General features: G+C 47.3%; 1 protein-coding gene across 1 annotated transcript in view; it reads left to right on the forward strand.

Moving 5' to 3' along the window:
* Positions 1-1,581: 1,581 nt before the first annotated feature.
* Positions 1,582-16,058, forward strand: part of PLXNA4 (plexin A4) — a 535,577-nt gene continuing 521,100 nt past the window's right edge. The window contains 1 exon segment of the mRNA XM_033162012.1: positions 1,582-2,818. Within this exon segment, the coding sequence (XP_033017903.1) occupies positions 1,637-2,818 (1,182 nt within the window). The 5' untranslated portion in view covers positions 1,582-1,636.

The following is a 16,058-nucleotide window of genomic DNA, read 5'->3' on the forward strand; positions in this document are numbered from 1 at the left end:
GAGACACAGATTTACCAAGGGCCAGGTCTCTGTTTCGTGCATTTGTGACAATAAGTCAACTGAATCCCTCCAGCATATAATGTTCAGTTGCCCCATGTACAGATCGGCTCAGACTAGTATATTAAACCCGATAATCCAGAAACTAGCCGATAAATCAGCCAAGTCACATCTTGCATACATACTGCAAGATACGGACCCCCATAGAACCCTACAGGTTGCAAGGTTTTTAACTGCAGTTCTGGAATGCTGTTTGATTATTGAAAGTTTTATTACTAATTTATTCAAAACCTGATCCCCTTGTTTTGTGTTTTTGTAATGGTATTATCATTTGATAAAGAAATTATCACCTTAAAATGGTAATATCTTATGCTGTTATTGTTTTGTTTTGTACCGTTTTGTTGTTTTATACATGGGCAAAAAGCCGAAATAAATATCTGTATCTGTAATAAATAAATACAGATGTACAGGACACAGCCAGTTGTTAGCTCCGTCAGGCTTTTCTGCACATGTGTGTGCGCGATTTGTTATGGCGACCCTCTTCCCGGATTCACCCAAGTATAACTGGGTCGTATTTCTAACTTAGTTGGTCTCTAAGGTGCTACTGGAAGGAATTTTTTTTTTTAATTTTGTTTACACTTTTAGAGTCATTCTGAGCACTTTCACGTAAAAGTGCAGCTAGAGAAGCATGGCTCAAGGCAGGTGGAGATCAGGTGGGAGGAGTTTGGGTTTCTGGAGCTGATTGGCACAGGTGATGGTAGTGGCAGAGCTCTGAGGAACCACCTCTAGGTGGGGTGGCACCAGGAGATGGGACAACTATGGCTTATGACTGGAGGATTTGCACCTCCTTAACACGGGTGGCGCTGTGGGTTAAACCACAGAGCCTAGGGCTTGCTGATCAGAAGGTCGGCGGTTCGAATCCCCACAGTGACGGGGTGAGCTCCCGTTGCTCGGTCCCAGCTCCTGCCAACCTAGCAGTTCGAAAGCATGTCAAAGTGCAAGTAGATAAATAGGTACAGTTCCGGTGGGAAGGTAAACGGCGTTTCAATGTGCTGCTCTGGTTCGCCAGAAGTGGCTTAGTCATGCTGGCCGCATGACCCGGAACCTGTACGCCGGCTCCCTTGGCCAATAAAGTGAGATGAGCGCTGCAACCCCAGAGTTGTCTGTGACTGGACATAATGGTCAGGGGTCCCTTTACCTTTTAAAACTTAAATAGTACCATTAGTGGTACTATTTCTTCATGGTACTAGGCTGCTGCCCAGAAAGGCGCTTTGTTTAATCTGAACCTCCGCCTGCTTCTCTCGCCCTCCTAGTATATTCTCTGCTGTTTTGACAATGAGCCTGGCCTGGCTGCTTGCTTATTCTGCCTTGGCATCTCAACGTTTGAGGGGGCTCCCTTTGTGCCAGCCTTCCTGCAGAGATGAAAAGGCGAGGATTAGCAATTAAATAAGCTTTCTCTGATGATGGCATGGTTTTTGAAGTAGGAAGGATGGGGACACGCTTCTCAATAATGTTTCTTTCTCCCTCTCCCCCCCCCCCGACCCCTTTTCCCCTTAGGATAATCTCCACCGGAGGGTCGGCACTTTGAAAACGTCACTTCCTGCTGCTCTAGGAATACAAAACTCTTTTTTTTGTAACCATGTCGGGAGACACGTGGAGGTGGACTTGCCTCGTCTTACACCTCCTTCCTTGTGCCGTGATGCTGCCTTCCACCACAAGGCAGCAGCCTCCCAACCCAAAGAGACCTTTCCTCACCTTCACTGTGGAAACAGCGGACGTGCATTTCAACCATTTGGTGGTGGACGAGAGGAGAGGCAACATCTACCTGGGGGCCGTCAATTGGATCTACAAACTCTCCAGCGATCTGGAGATGCTGACGTTTCACCAGACCGGCCCGGATAGCGACAACCCAAAGTGCTACCCTCCCAAACTGGTCCAGCCTTGCAACGAACCCTTGAAGTCCACAAACAACATCAACAAGATGCTCCTCATTGACTACAAGGAGAACAGGCTGATCGCTTGTGGCAGCTTGTACCAGGGCATCTGCAAACTCTTGAGGTTGGACGACCTGTTTAAGCTCGGGGAGCCCTTCCACAACAAGGAACACTACCTCTCTGGGGTGAACGAGAGCGGCTCGGTTTTTGGGGTGATAGTCTCTTACAACAACATGGACGACAAGCTCTTCATTGCTACCGCCGTGGATGGCAAACCAGAGTACTTCCCCACAATTTCTAGCAGAAAGCTCCCCAAGAACTCCGAGGCAGAAGGGATGTTTGCTTATGTTTTCCACGACGAGTTTGTGGCCTCCATGATCAAGATCCCATCAGATACGTTTACCATCATCCCTGACTTCGACATATACTACATCTATGGCTTCAGCAGTGGTAATTTCGTCTACTTTCTCACCCTCCAGCCCGAGATGATTTCTCCACCGGGCTCCACCACTAAGGAGCAAGTCTACACCTCCAAGCTGGTCCGCCTGTGCAAAGAGGACACGGCCTTCAACTCGTACGTCGAAGTGCCCATTGGCTGCGAGAAGAACGGGGTGGAATACCGATTGCTGCAGGCGGCCTACCTGTCCAAGGCGGGAGCCATCTTGGCCAGGTCACTGGGCATCAGGCCGGAGGACGACGTCCTCTTCACCGTCTTCTCCAAGGGGCAGAAGAGGAAGATGAAGTCCTTGGACGAGTCGGCCCTGTGCATCTTTGCTCTGAAGAGAATTAACGACCGCATCAAGGACAGGCTGCAGTCCTGCTATAGAGGCGAAGGCACTTTGGATTTGGCCTGGCTTAAAGTGAAGGACATCCGCTGCAGCAGTGCAGTAAGTCAGGATGCTAACTAGAAACCCTCGGTTGTCCTTTGAGCCAGGAATGGTGGTGATGATGGAAGTGGGGGGAGGGGACACACACACACTGCCTCTCCTCTTTCGCATAATGCAAGTTGGTGGGTGCAGTTTGGGAGGGGGACTTTAGAATCATAGAATCATAGAGTTGGAAGAGACCCCAAGGGCCATCCAGTCCAACCCCCTGCCAAGCAGGAAACACAATCAAAGCATTCCTGACAGATGGCTGTCAAGCCTCCGCTTAAAGACCTCCAAAGAAGGAGACTCCGCCACACTCCTTGGCAGCAAATCCCACTGTCCAACAGCTCTTACTGTCAGGAAGTTCTTCCTAATGTTTAGGTGGAATCTTCTTTCTTGTAGTTTGAATCCATTGCTCCGTGTTCGCTTCTCTGAATTCTTTTGAACTGTGTCAAACCTTCCTCCATTCTGCAGCCCCATTTTCAAAAACAAAGAGAATTGGGGGCAATATACCACCCATTTTTCTATTTCCCAGAATGCTCCATTCCTTTGTGGTAGTGGAGATGGGAATGGCAGTTCAGGGGTGCCATTCTCCCCCCACCCCCCACCCCCATGGCCTTCCAAGCAGGGCATTCTGGGATATCTTAGTGATGGTTGCCAGCTTAATTTAATTTAATTTATTTATTTCATTTATATGCCACCTGTTTCTCCAAGGAGCTCCAGGTGGCATACATGGATCTCTGTCCACCATTTAAATCCTCACAACAACCCTGTGAGGCAGGTTAGGTTGAGAGTGAGTTATGGGCCCAGTGTAACCCAGTGAGCTTCATGGCTGCACGGGGATTTGAACCTTGGTATCCTTGGTCCCAGGCCATCACTCTTAAGCACTAGAGGATAAGGACGATAAGGCTGCCAGGTCTCAGGCAGAGAAGGGAGGCCATGTAGTCATCGGGCTACAGAGCTTGAGGTGGGTAAAACAAAACATGAAAACCATCCTTTGGATGACTTTGTTCATTCCGTCTTTGTCTCCTGTCCACGACTTGCCTGCTGATCCCTGCCACTGCTTCACACCCTTTTAAGACATGGCTACCCTCCCTCTGATTTGGCTTCGTGACATCTGATTTCCAAGATAGGATAACCATGAAGCCAAATCAGAGCGAGGACAGTGCTTCCTGTCCTTATTGTGGCAGCTTGGGCCTGAAGAGGCAGAGGGAAAACACTAAGAATCATAGAATTGTAAGTTGGAAGGCAGCACGAGGATCATCTAGTACAGTGGTAGTCCGGGTTGCGTACGTAATTGGTTCCCGGTTACAGTTCGTAACCCGGAAAGTACGCAACCCGAGCAAGCGTGTGAAAAACCCGGAAGTAGCGGTTTGCGCATGCACGAACGTGTCTGCGCATGCGTGAACTGCGCAGAATGCTTCTGTGCATCCACGTGTCGCGCGCGCTCTGGGTTGCGCTTCCGAGTTACCGGAGTTTGTAACCCAAAAAGTACGTAACCCGGAGTGTGCGTAACCCGAGGTGTGACTGAAGTCCAACCCCATGCAATGTAGGAATCTTTCACTCAATGTGGGGCTTACATTAATAATAATAATAATAATAATAATAATAATAATACACACAACCTGTGTACAATGAAATTAAACGAGCCTCCCCCCCAACACTCAATCTCTTATCTGACAACACACCACCTCGCAAGTCAATTTCGCTATATTATTTTTCATTCAACAGCCTAACAGCCCACGGATAGAAGCTATTTTTTAGCCTGTTGGTGTGGCTGATTATACTTCCATATCTCCTGCCCGAGGATAGAAGATTAAAGAAGTGATGCCCAGGGTTGGAGTCATCCCTGAGAATTTTTCTCGCTCTCCTAAGGCAACGATCCCTTGCGATGCAATCTAGCGGACTCAAGGGGCAGCCCATGATATCATGTGCTGTATTGACCACCCTCTGTAGAGACTTTCTGTCCGTGGCTGTCAGGCCAGCATACCACACTGCGATACAATATGAAAGGACACTTTCTATTGTGGACCGGTAAAAGGAGTTCATCAGTTGTTGTTTAGCATTATTCTTTCGCAAGACCCTGAGGAAATGGAGTCTCTGTTGGGCCTTTCTGACCACCTGAGTTACGTTGATTTTCCAAGTGAGGTCCTCACTAAGGTAAACTCTCAGGAATTTAAAGGAGGAGACTCTCCACACAGCTCCCCCCCCCCGATACACAACGGGGCAGGTTCCCCTCTCTTCCTCCGGAAGTCCAACGCCATCTCCTTTGTCTTACTAATATTTAGGCGCAAGTTATTCTCTAAGCACCATGTAGATACTTTTTGAACCTCCCCCCCCCCGGTACGTTGTCTCATCTCCATGACCCTGAGATTAAAAGTCTCATGCTTTACCGACTGGGCTTTTCCTCAGAGCAAAGTAATGGGAATGCTGTTGCTACTGCTTTTAGAACAAGCACCACAGTTCTCAGGGCTTCCTTGAATAATTGCTAAAAGGGCTTTTCAAAGTCAAGATGGACACACATTTAATTTTGAATTGCTCAAAGAATGTAAGAGCTTTTGCATGCCCCGTGCCAAAGACATGTCGCCAGTCTCCTTCTGTTGCATACAATGGGCCCACCTGTTGAAAACCCAAGTAGGCATTCACCTAACACATGCTATTCCTCCCCCCTCCACCTTTTTTGCTTTAGTGCAGCGGCAAATGGCTTTGGAAACCATCCATGTCCCTCCCGCCTGGCTGTTTGCGCTCCCTTCCCAGAGAAATGGCTTGTCCAGGGCCTCTATTCCGACTGGCCGCATCCTTGTCCCTGGCTGTAATGGAGTGTGGCATGAGCACAAATAATTGCAAAGGAGGAAGGGATCAGGGCTGTGTATTTGCTGCTCAGGCTGGAAGGGGGGGGGGAGCAGAGACCAAGAGAGTGAAATATCAAACTGAAGCCCCGGCGTCTGCAGCTTCTGCAGCAAGTTGGAACGCTTTGCTGCTGAGTCAGAGTGGCAGCTGTGACCACTCGAGTCAAGCCAGTGAAACGGGAAGTTGGTAACTCAGCCATGCTGCGCTGTTTGCTCAGCAGCTGGGAGGAAGATGTTGTGTAGGGAAGAGGGGTTGCCTGCAGTTTAGAGCAGCCTTAGAGGCATTTCGGATTACAATTCCCATCAGCCCCCTGGTGGGAGCACTGATGGGAGTTGTAGTCCAAAACGCCTCGAGGGCTCCAGGTCGCCGAAGGCTGGTTTAGAAGCCAGGAAGCCTCATTAAAAATAAAATAAAATTGTGTGGCCAATTGTATAAATTCAAATGAAGAAAAGAGGTGCATTCAGGACTTTTTAAAGAGACTGGATTTTAATGCACTTGTTGCAAGTGCAACAATGCTCTTCCTACCTGTATTATTAATTGATTAAATTAAATTTATATAGCACCCTCCGCCCTAAGATCTCATAGCAGTTCGTGGTATAAACTACAAGATAAAAACACAAGTAAATGATTAAAACGAAACAACAAGAAACAGCAAACCCCCTCTTTCCACAGACACATTTAAAAGGCTGTAGAATATTAATCAGCCAAAGGTTTTGTTGAAGAGGAACGTTTTCACCTGGCCCCTAATATATATATATAATGAAGAGGTAGTGAGAAGTCACCAACTTGGATGGGTTTAAAAGAGGGCTGGGCAAATTCATGGAGGTGAAGGCTATCCATGGTAGACAAAAGAAAGGACTGCTCTTCCATTCAGGTCAAGTCTGGGTGAGTCAAGTCCTGCCAGGGTAGGTTAAGTCCCAGTCAGGATGCTGGACAGCTCCCAGTAGGCTCTGTTGGCAAAGCTATGGAATATGTTGCCTAGGCTATGGATGATGTCTCAGTGAAGGACTGAGGACTTAAAATGACTGGCAGGGTATTTTCCTTCCAGTGAATCCACCACCCAGGGATGGCTGGCTGCAGTCCTCTGGGGGTCCATAGCTGGTTCCGCAGTCACATTTGTGGCTATGGCGGAGTAGAAGCCACAAGAGAGTCTTCCCCAGAATCAGAGAGAGAGTCATGTCCTCAGGCTTGGAGGGTGCAACAGAGGGCGCTAAGCACTCTTCCCTGGGTGACCTGGGGTTCCTCTGAATTCAGGTCCTCCATGGGTCAATGGTGGGACTGGCATCAAGGGGACCTGTCATTGCAGAACTGGCAGCAGCAAAGCAAGGGGGTAGTTGGGAGCCTGAATAGCTCAATTGGTTAGGCACTGATAATGCCAAGGTTGCAGGTTCAATCCCTGTATGGGGCAGCTGCATATTCCTGCTTTGTAGGGGGTTGGACTAGATGATTCTAACTGCACAACTATGAAATTAGCACTTTTGGTTCCCCTTTCACCCTCTTAAGCTCCCAGTAACTTTGAACTGAAAGTTATCCTTTGAGAACTTTCAGCTCAACACTAGTTTTACGCTTTTTTATTTTTGGCGCTGTGGGTTAAACCACAGAGCCTAGGGCTTGCTGATCAGAAGGTCGGCGGTTTGAATCCCCATGACGGGGTGAGCTACTGTTGCTCTCTCCCAGCTCCTGCCAACCTAGCAGTTTGAAAGCACGTCAAAGTGCAAGTAGATAAATAGGTACTGCTCTGGCAGGAAGGTAAACGGCATTTCCGTGCACTGCTCTGGTTGGCTAGAAGCGGCTTATTCATGCTGGCCACATGACCTGGAAGCTGTACACCAGCTCCCTTGGCCAATAAAGCGCGATGAGCGCCGCAACCCCAGAGTTGTCTGCGACTGGACCTAATGGTCAGGGGTCCCTTTAACTTTATTATCAAAAATGGAAGGTTTCTGTGCAGGAAAGTGCTTCTGGGTCAGCCCGATCTGAGATCGTAGAGCCAATTATGGCTGAAGGCAGGCAGTAAATTTTGACGAAGTTGTAGGATGAACAGCAGAGTTATCATTGCCTGCACTGCGCACACTTCGATTCACCGTTATTTCGGATCAGGTTTTGCAAGCCTGCAATGCCTGTTTGAGCAGCAATGAAATGCGGCCTATATGAGGCCACCTCTAAGAGGTTCTGTCTCCAGGCTTTCTGAGTGAGGTTGACGGATGTGAGGATGATGGTGTGCTCAAATAAGACATTGCAGAGGAAAAAGGAGCCCTGAAAACCGGCCTGCCCCTTTAACTGGCCACTTGCCAAGCCTTCCCAACTTAAAGCATCGCTGTGCCTTGACTTCTTGTCCCCCCCCCCCCTTGACCTCTCTCACACAACATGCTCATTCAGGGTGGAACAGGGCCTGGGGCAGCTGACTGGTGCTATTGTGTCTGAGATATTTCAGGCGAAATCCTCCTCCCTGATGCCCTCTCTCCGGAGCCTATATTAAGCCTGCTCTTTGTGAGATTGGCCCAGCACCCCGGGGCAGATACGTTCTCACCCAGAACGGGACGGTGATCCTAATCAGCTCCTCCTGCAGGTGAACTTTGCCCAGGGGATGTTCTCTTTGCCCGTTTACCCTCTCCCCAAACCTTCCTTCCCAGCCCAAGTTTTTCAGAGCTTTCCCTTGGCAGCTGCAAGTAATTCTTCGCCGTACGCCTCACGACCGATTAGATTTACTTGGGAAGGAGTTGATTTTAGAAGCTGCGCCTGGGTATTGCTGCAGGGGACCCCGGCTGCTTGCGTATGTGGTTCAGTAGGTTTTTGTCACATGTGGCCTCGCTGGCGGTTTCCTGCATGCTCCTCCGTGCTGTTGTTTACATGCCGCTTGTAGCCAAACCTGACCTCACATTGCCTTGCTGCTATGCTGCTTTGCCAGTTAGTAAGCTGAAGGGAATGGTTACACAAGAGGCTCTTTCGCCCCCTTCCCTTCTTCTTTAAAACCAAGTGAAAAGGAAACAGAACCGGGGAGCTGGAAGCAAAGTATCTGAGGCTCCTTCACAGAGACATTTGGGTGCTATTTAAAGCACCGCTGGTCTGGGGGCTGCGGCGCGGCTCGAGTTGTGCACAATAATCATTCTGTTGAGCAGTGTGGTAATGGGCTCAACTGGATTTAGCTTCGCTCCCGGAGCCAAATCCCTCTCCGACCCCAGGGCTGTGACATCTGCAAGGGGAGGGCGTGGGTGGGAACTCTGCTTGCCTTCACAAGTTTTTGTACTTTGTTAAAACAGAAACAGCACCCACACACCATCCCAGCAGATGCCGCCTGAAATCGCTTAGGGCTAGGGATACAGCGAGGTTTTGTTTTTTGGTGTGTTTTTTTTTAACAGTGGAAGTTGCATCATCACAGCTACAGAGAAGCATCCCTGATCTGGCAATGTCAGGAGCCTGCATAATTGCTTGCAACCAGTGGCAAGCACTTTCTTTCTTTCTTTCTTTCTTTCTTTCTTTCTTTCTTTCTTTCTTTCTTTCTTTAAAAAAAAAGGTTCTGATTTTCCCAGACTTTGTGCTCAGTCTCTGAGGCACTCATAATTAGCTCTCTTCCCATATTCTGAGCCTTTCCAAACTAGGTTTGAGGACCTTTTCCAGGCTCAGGAGAAGCGCAGGACATCTCCACTGGGCCTCAAAGAGGCTTTGAACCTTCATCAGGCATAGGCAAACTCGGCCCTCCAGATGTTTTGGGACTACAACTCCCATCATCCCTGACCACTGGTCCTGTTAGCTGGGATGTTGGGAGTTGTAGTCCCGAAATATCTGGAGGGCTGAGTTTGCCTATGCCTGGCCTTGATGTTTCTCAATCCTCTCTTAGGTTCAGTTCGATAGAGAAAAGACGGCAGCTCCTCCTCTAGGTCAGAGTTAAGAGTTTTTGCCTCTAAAGCAGAAACAGTGCACAAATTAAACTCAGTCTCTGTACCTTCCAGTTGGGAACTATGCACGCTCATGTTTTGATGTACACTAATTTGCAGAATAACAGCTTATAAAATCACCTATCCTTAAAAAACAATAATAATTGTATTCCCGCATGCATAGATAAGTGTCCCATAAAGGTAAAGGTAAAGGGATCCCTGACTATTAGGTTCAGTCGCGGACAACTCTGGAGTTGCGGTGCTCATCTCGCTTTATTGGCCGAGGGAGCCGCCGTACAGCTTCCGGGTCATGTGGTCAGAGAAGTGCACGGAAATGCCATTTACCATCCCACCAGAGCGGTACCTATTTATCTACTTACACTTTGACATGCTTTCAAACTGCTAGATTGGCAGGAGCTGGGACAGAGCAACGGGAGCTCACCCCGTCACTGCAGGGATTCGAACTGCTGACCTTCTGATCAGCAAGCCCTATGCTCTGTGGTTTAACCCATAGCGCCACCCACGTCCCTATAGAGTGTCCCATAGAGAAGTGCAATTTTCGCACTGATGGAGGTATTAAGTACCGAAATAAGAGAAGAGGTATTGCAAACAGCAGAGGTTTTGCACGTTCCCTCTCAGGGCCCCATATGCTGGGAATGTTTAGTGTGAGAGAGACCTGTTGAAACGAATGGGAATATGCTGCACACATCCCACTTAAAGCTGCACATAACTATGTCGGAGTAAATCCCATTGAAATCTGTGGGGCTTACTTCTGACATAACATGGTTAGGATCAGACTTTTAACTCGTTAATGCCCCGATAGGCCATTATTGCAGCATTTGCCACAGCAACGGCTGCTTCGCCACACCTCTGCCTTCTCAGGATAACTCAGAGATGCTTGCCAGTTTGCTGAGGAATCTCAAGGTAGGCCAAGATGCTCCAGAAATGCCAAGCAAAACGTTCTCTGTTGTTGTTTTGAAATTTTATCAAGCACTGTTGTCACACGCGCCGAGGCGCTTAGGAGCCCAAGTCGCAATTTTGCCTGCAAAACAAAATAATAATTATGCTAATTGCTCTTCGGCAGAGGCTGCCTTAGTGCCAGGTTTCCAGCTGCACCTGGGCTTGCTTTGAGGTGTGTTCGCTTCCGTACAATGTATTCGGAATGATGGTACCTGAGCATTTTGCAGGTGACACAAATGGAGCTGAAAGCCTGAAATGTGAACTATAGGTTTGGATGGCACAGTGCAAAACTCCAGAGTGAGATGGAAAGGAGTAGCTGTAGGAAGAAACTTCGTCCAGAAGGACTTGGGCTGGCTCTTATGAAGAACTTCCTTGTTGTGGAGTCCTGGAAAAGGGAGCCCAGGGTGGGAAGTGTCTTTCCCACTATTCACCTCTGTGGAAGGACCCAGCAAGTAATTGGTTGGGTTCATTCTGGGCACACTTGATCTTTAAAAGAGGAGTAGCAGCTGGATCGTATCTCGATGTCTCTTTCAGCTAAGGCTGGGGGAGAAATTTGATTCAGTCTTAAGTTTCCACTTTCTGAAACAAAGCAAGAAGTGAAACAGCTATCCTACAAAAATTCGTACTCCTCTGAATTTTGCAATTTATTTAATTCGTATCCAGCCCTTCATCTTAACATCTCAAGGCAGTTCACAGCATCAAGATACAAGAGAAAAACACAAAAACATGGATTTTGTTTTGTTTTGTTTTGACTTGTCGAACTGAGATGGAAATGTGGAAACCGAACTTATAACTGGAAAAATGGGAGACCGAGATAAACCAAAATGGACAGATTTGCTCGTCCCTACTTCCAGCTCTACATTCCACCTGCTAATGTAGCTGCAGTTACAGTGCACAATTCCTTGTTCTGAAAAGCAACAGCTGCTTCTGCTTTCAGATCACACCATCCTGCCCCTTATGCCAGTTGATAACCCAAGCTTCTTCTAAGCCTTCCCTGCTACCCTACCTACTGGGTGGTGCTGTGGTCTAAACCACAGAACCTAGGGCTTGCCAATCAGAAGGCCAGCGGTTCGAATCACCGCGAAAGGATGAGCTCCCGTTGCTCTGTCTCAGCTCCTGACAACCTAGCAGTTTGAAAGCACGCCAGTGCAAGTAGATAAACAGGTACCGCTGTGGCGGGAAGGTAAACGGCGTTTCCGTGTGGTCTGGCTTACATCACAGTGTCCCATTGCACCAGAAGTGGTTTAGTCCTGCTGGCCACATGACCCAGAAAGCTGTCTGTGGACAAACGCTGGCTCCCTCGGTCTGAAAGCGAGATGAGCACCGCAACCCCATAGTCGCCTTTGACTGGACTTAACCGTCCAGAGGTCCTTTACCTTTACCTTTTACCTACCAGAGAGAGAGAGAGAGAGAGAGAGAGAGAGAGCGCAGATAGTTTTCTGGTGGAGAAGCAAGCCCTCACATGACTATGAGTAAAGGTTGAAGAAGTTTGCTATGTTTCACTTGTAGAAGAGACAATTATGATTATCGAAGGGTTGCCACACACTAACAATTAATGATTATTTCAGCTACGCAGGGAACTATGGAAACTTCAGTTCTGTGGTGTTGGAAATATTTCCCCAACATAACATTTTCAGCACTGTTGTTAAACCACAATTTCTAGGGTTCTCTGGCAGCCATGACAGTTCAGCAGGTACACATTTGATATGTTTGTAGTGCTGATATAGCCCCAAAAGGAGTGCTATCCTGCCTCGGATCAAATGCTCTTAAAAAGTGTACTTTACTCCTGGAAAACTTAACACGGTCTTTGCTTTTGCTCATGAAACGTAACCCATGAAAGGCCTGCTTGACTCACCAGGAAGGAAACCTTTGGTCTAAGAGAAATGCAGTCTTCCTTCCAGGAAATTACACATTTTACGATGCATGGTACATGCTATATTATTGCCTGAAGCCATATGTTGGGAAGTGTGGTGATAGCAAAGACAGGCGACAAAGTCTGTGGCACATTAAGATTCTATAGTTCTCTGGAAACTTGACACCACTCCTTGATCTGATGCAAAAAAAATAAAATAAAAAATAAAATAAAGACCTGAGCAGCCAGCAGACACAACTCCCAGTAAATTTGAGCAACTTCATTCTCTCTTCTGTTCTTGCCTAAATTACATCTGAGTGAAAAACCTCTTAGCTTCAGGGTTGCAATTCCCCTGTAATTGGTAAAGTAGCTGTAACTGCATTGTCACTTATACATAGTGGCATGTAATTGCACGGTAACCACTGCTGCGCTGGCACGGATGACATGCGGTGCGCGATTAGGATGCAGCCCTGAACGGCGTCTCCCCATCCAACCTCCATTATCTTTCTGCAGACCTGATTGAATGAGGGAAGCAGTGGGATAAGACCGGAGTTAGGTTTTCGTGTTAACTGTTGGGTGAAAGGTCCATGCCTTTCGGCGAAAAGGTTTTTTTTTTTTTTACCTGGCCTCCAAAATCACCAAACCATCTATCCTTCCTAATTCGGCACTTGCCGTATTATCACTAGATATTATCACTAGCTGGGTATGTTTAGTCTGGAGAAGAGAAGGTTAAGGGGTGATATGATAGCCATGTTCAAATATATAAAAGGATGTCATGTGGAGGTTGTTTTCTGCTGCTCCAGAGAAGTGGACACAGAGCAATGGATTCAAACTACAAGAAAGAAGATTCCACCTAAACATTAGGAAGAACTTCCTGACAGTGAGAGCTGTTTGACAGTGGAATTTGCTGCCAAGGAGTGTGGTGGAGTCTCCTTCTTTGGAGGTCTTGAAGCGGAGGCTTGACAGCCATCTGTCAGGAATGCTTTGATGGTGTTACCTGCTGGGCAGGGGGTTGGACTGGATGGCCCTTGTGGTCTCTTCCAACTCTATGATTCTATGATTCCATGATATTATCAATAGATTTGACCTCAAATTCTACCCTTACATCTAAAGAATTAATTTCCTTCCTGTCCACAGCGGCTAAACTAGTTGTTGCCCAATGATGGGAGGAAACCTCAAATAATATTAATAATTTGTTATTTATACCCTGCCCATCTGGATGGGTTTTCCCAGCCACTCTGGGCAGCTCCCAACAGAATAATAGTAATAATAATAATAATAATAATAATAATAATAATAATAATAATGTGATAAAACATCAAACATTAAAAATTTCCCCAAACAGGGCTGCTTTCAGATGTCTTCAAAAAGTCAGAGAGTTGTTTATATCTTTGACATCTTCTGGGAGGGTGTTCCATAGGGCCGGCGCCACTACCAAGAAGGTCCTCAGTCTGGCTCCCTATAACCTCACTTCTTGCAGCGAGGGAACTGCCAGAAGGCCCTCGGAGCTGGATCTCAGTGTCTGGGCAGAATGGTGGGGGTGGAGACGCTCTTTCAGGTATACTGGGCCGAGGCCATTTTAGAATACCAAGGCTTGAATTGATAACATCAGAATGCCTCACATACCATCGGTGACTAATCAAAGGCATTTCCAAAAAAGCACACCAAAAAACAAACAAACAAAAAAAACCAAAAAACCACTTTTGACATGATCTGGTCTATCTTTTTCTCTTTTATTGAAGAAGGACAGACAGGATATTTTAGTGCCATCATCATCATCATCACAGACATGTCTGTGGAGGGGATATATTGATTGAAAATGTCCAGCCAACCAGATTGGTAGCTGGGTTCCTAGTGAGGATATTCAGCAAGCCAAAATGACAGTGATGTGGGATTAAGGATTGGAGTGATCATCCTGTGATATTACGGCAGCGGACAAAGCTATAGTGTAACTTTCGAATAAATGTTATTAAAATAGACAAACTGTTGGGTGCCAGGATCCAAGCCCTTTCCACGGAGAGGTGGCAAGTACCCTGAGTGAAAAGATGAGGAGGTAGGCAGAGAAGTAACTCAGGAGCAAATGGGAATGCTACAACATCTTCTCTCAGCAATGAACTGGCCAAACTGAGAGAGTGTGCAGAATTTGGGGCTATGGAAGAGGCAGCAGTGTGGGATTGGCTCTCTGTGGTCACCTGATGATTCCATGGGCTGGCAGGCTGGAAGCATTGGTTGACTGTCAAATTAATTGTCAGTGATTTCTCTGTAGGCAGAGTGTGGCAGCCAGTTTATAAACAGCAACAAACTTAAATACTAAAATAATCGCCCAGTAGTATACTGTCAACTCCCAATTTACTTGGAATTGCATATAATTTGAACACAGTTGAGGAAGCCCACAAACACAGTTCCCCATTCCACCCCACCCTCCCACCCTTTTTAGTGACGTTCCTGTGACATTTTCGGGTCACTTTCGGGTTTGGTGTGATACGCACGTGCACAGTCGCGCCTAAAACGGTTGCTGCCTGTATTTAAAAAGTCTTGTGTCCACCCCACTTAAAGGATGGACACAAGAAAAGTTGCATAATGAAATATTCAGCAAATGCTTAACAAGATGAAATTGCCCAGGCAAATGAAGAATTCTGTAATTAGTTTGCAGGGCGGGGAGCTGGACTAGATGACTGTAGTGGTCCCTTCCAGCTCTGCAGTTCATATGAGTGAGTTGCAGCCTGCATTGCAGATCCAGGGTTGTATCCAACCACATTTTACTCAGAGTAAAAAGGTAAAGGGACCCCTGACCATTAGGTCCAGTCGCGGATGACTCTGGGGTTGCTGCACTCATCTCGCTCTATAGGCTGAGGGAGCCGGCATTTGTCCGCAGACAGTTTTTCTGGGTCATGTGGCCAGCATGACTAAGCCGCTTCTGGTGAATCAGAGCAGCACACGGAAACGTGCTTACCTTCCTGCTGGAGTGGTACCTATTTATCTACTTGCACTTTGACGTGCTTTCAAACTGCTAGGTTGGCAGGAGCAGGGACTCAGAGTAGACCAACTGAATTAATAAACCTAATTAGAGCCATATAATCACAGAACCATAGAGTTGGAAGGGACTACGAGGGTCACCTAGTCCAACAACCCCTTAATTCATTTCAGTGAGTCTCCTCTGAGTAGGACCAACCTTGGCTAGAGGCCCTTGCATTGAAGAGTGGGGTTGAACTAATAGATGATCTCAGTAGTCCACCCTGACTCTTTTATTCTCCACAACGCAATGTTTGATGTTGGAAGAATCACAGCGATCAAATGAGCGAATTACAGTTCCCCAAGTAACCAAAGGAATAAAGTGAGCTGATCACAGATTTACAGCCGGCCAGTGGCAGCCCCAGTCCCTCAGGCAGGGACTTTCGCAGGATTCGGTAATAGGTCTCCCTTTCCAAGAGGCCTGGATAAGCTCTGACGTACAAGCAGACAGACTGCCAAAGTGAAAGCGAGGAGGGAAGGCAGGAGGAGGTGCTAATCCTTCGGCTAGGATTTCTCCCAAAATGTAGATTTGGCTGTGATCGCAATTATCTGGAGAGGTACATTTTAAAGCAGATGTTTAAAGAACAGTTGAGGCTCATTCCAGCCATTGGGCTCCGGCTTCTTTGGCACCTGGACTCCGCACTGTGCTGCCAATCTGCTTCCTAGTGCATGTGGAATCAGGAGGAGGGAAAAAGGATATGGCTTTAATCCTTGT

The sequence above is a fragment of the Lacerta agilis genome, chromosome 10 (genome assembly GCF_009819535.1).
Source record: "Lacerta agilis isolate rLacAgi1 chromosome 10, rLacAgi1.pri, whole genome shotgun sequence".
Classification (NCBI taxonomy): Eukaryota; Metazoa; Chordata; class Lepidosauria; order Squamata; family Lacertidae; genus Lacerta; species Lacerta agilis.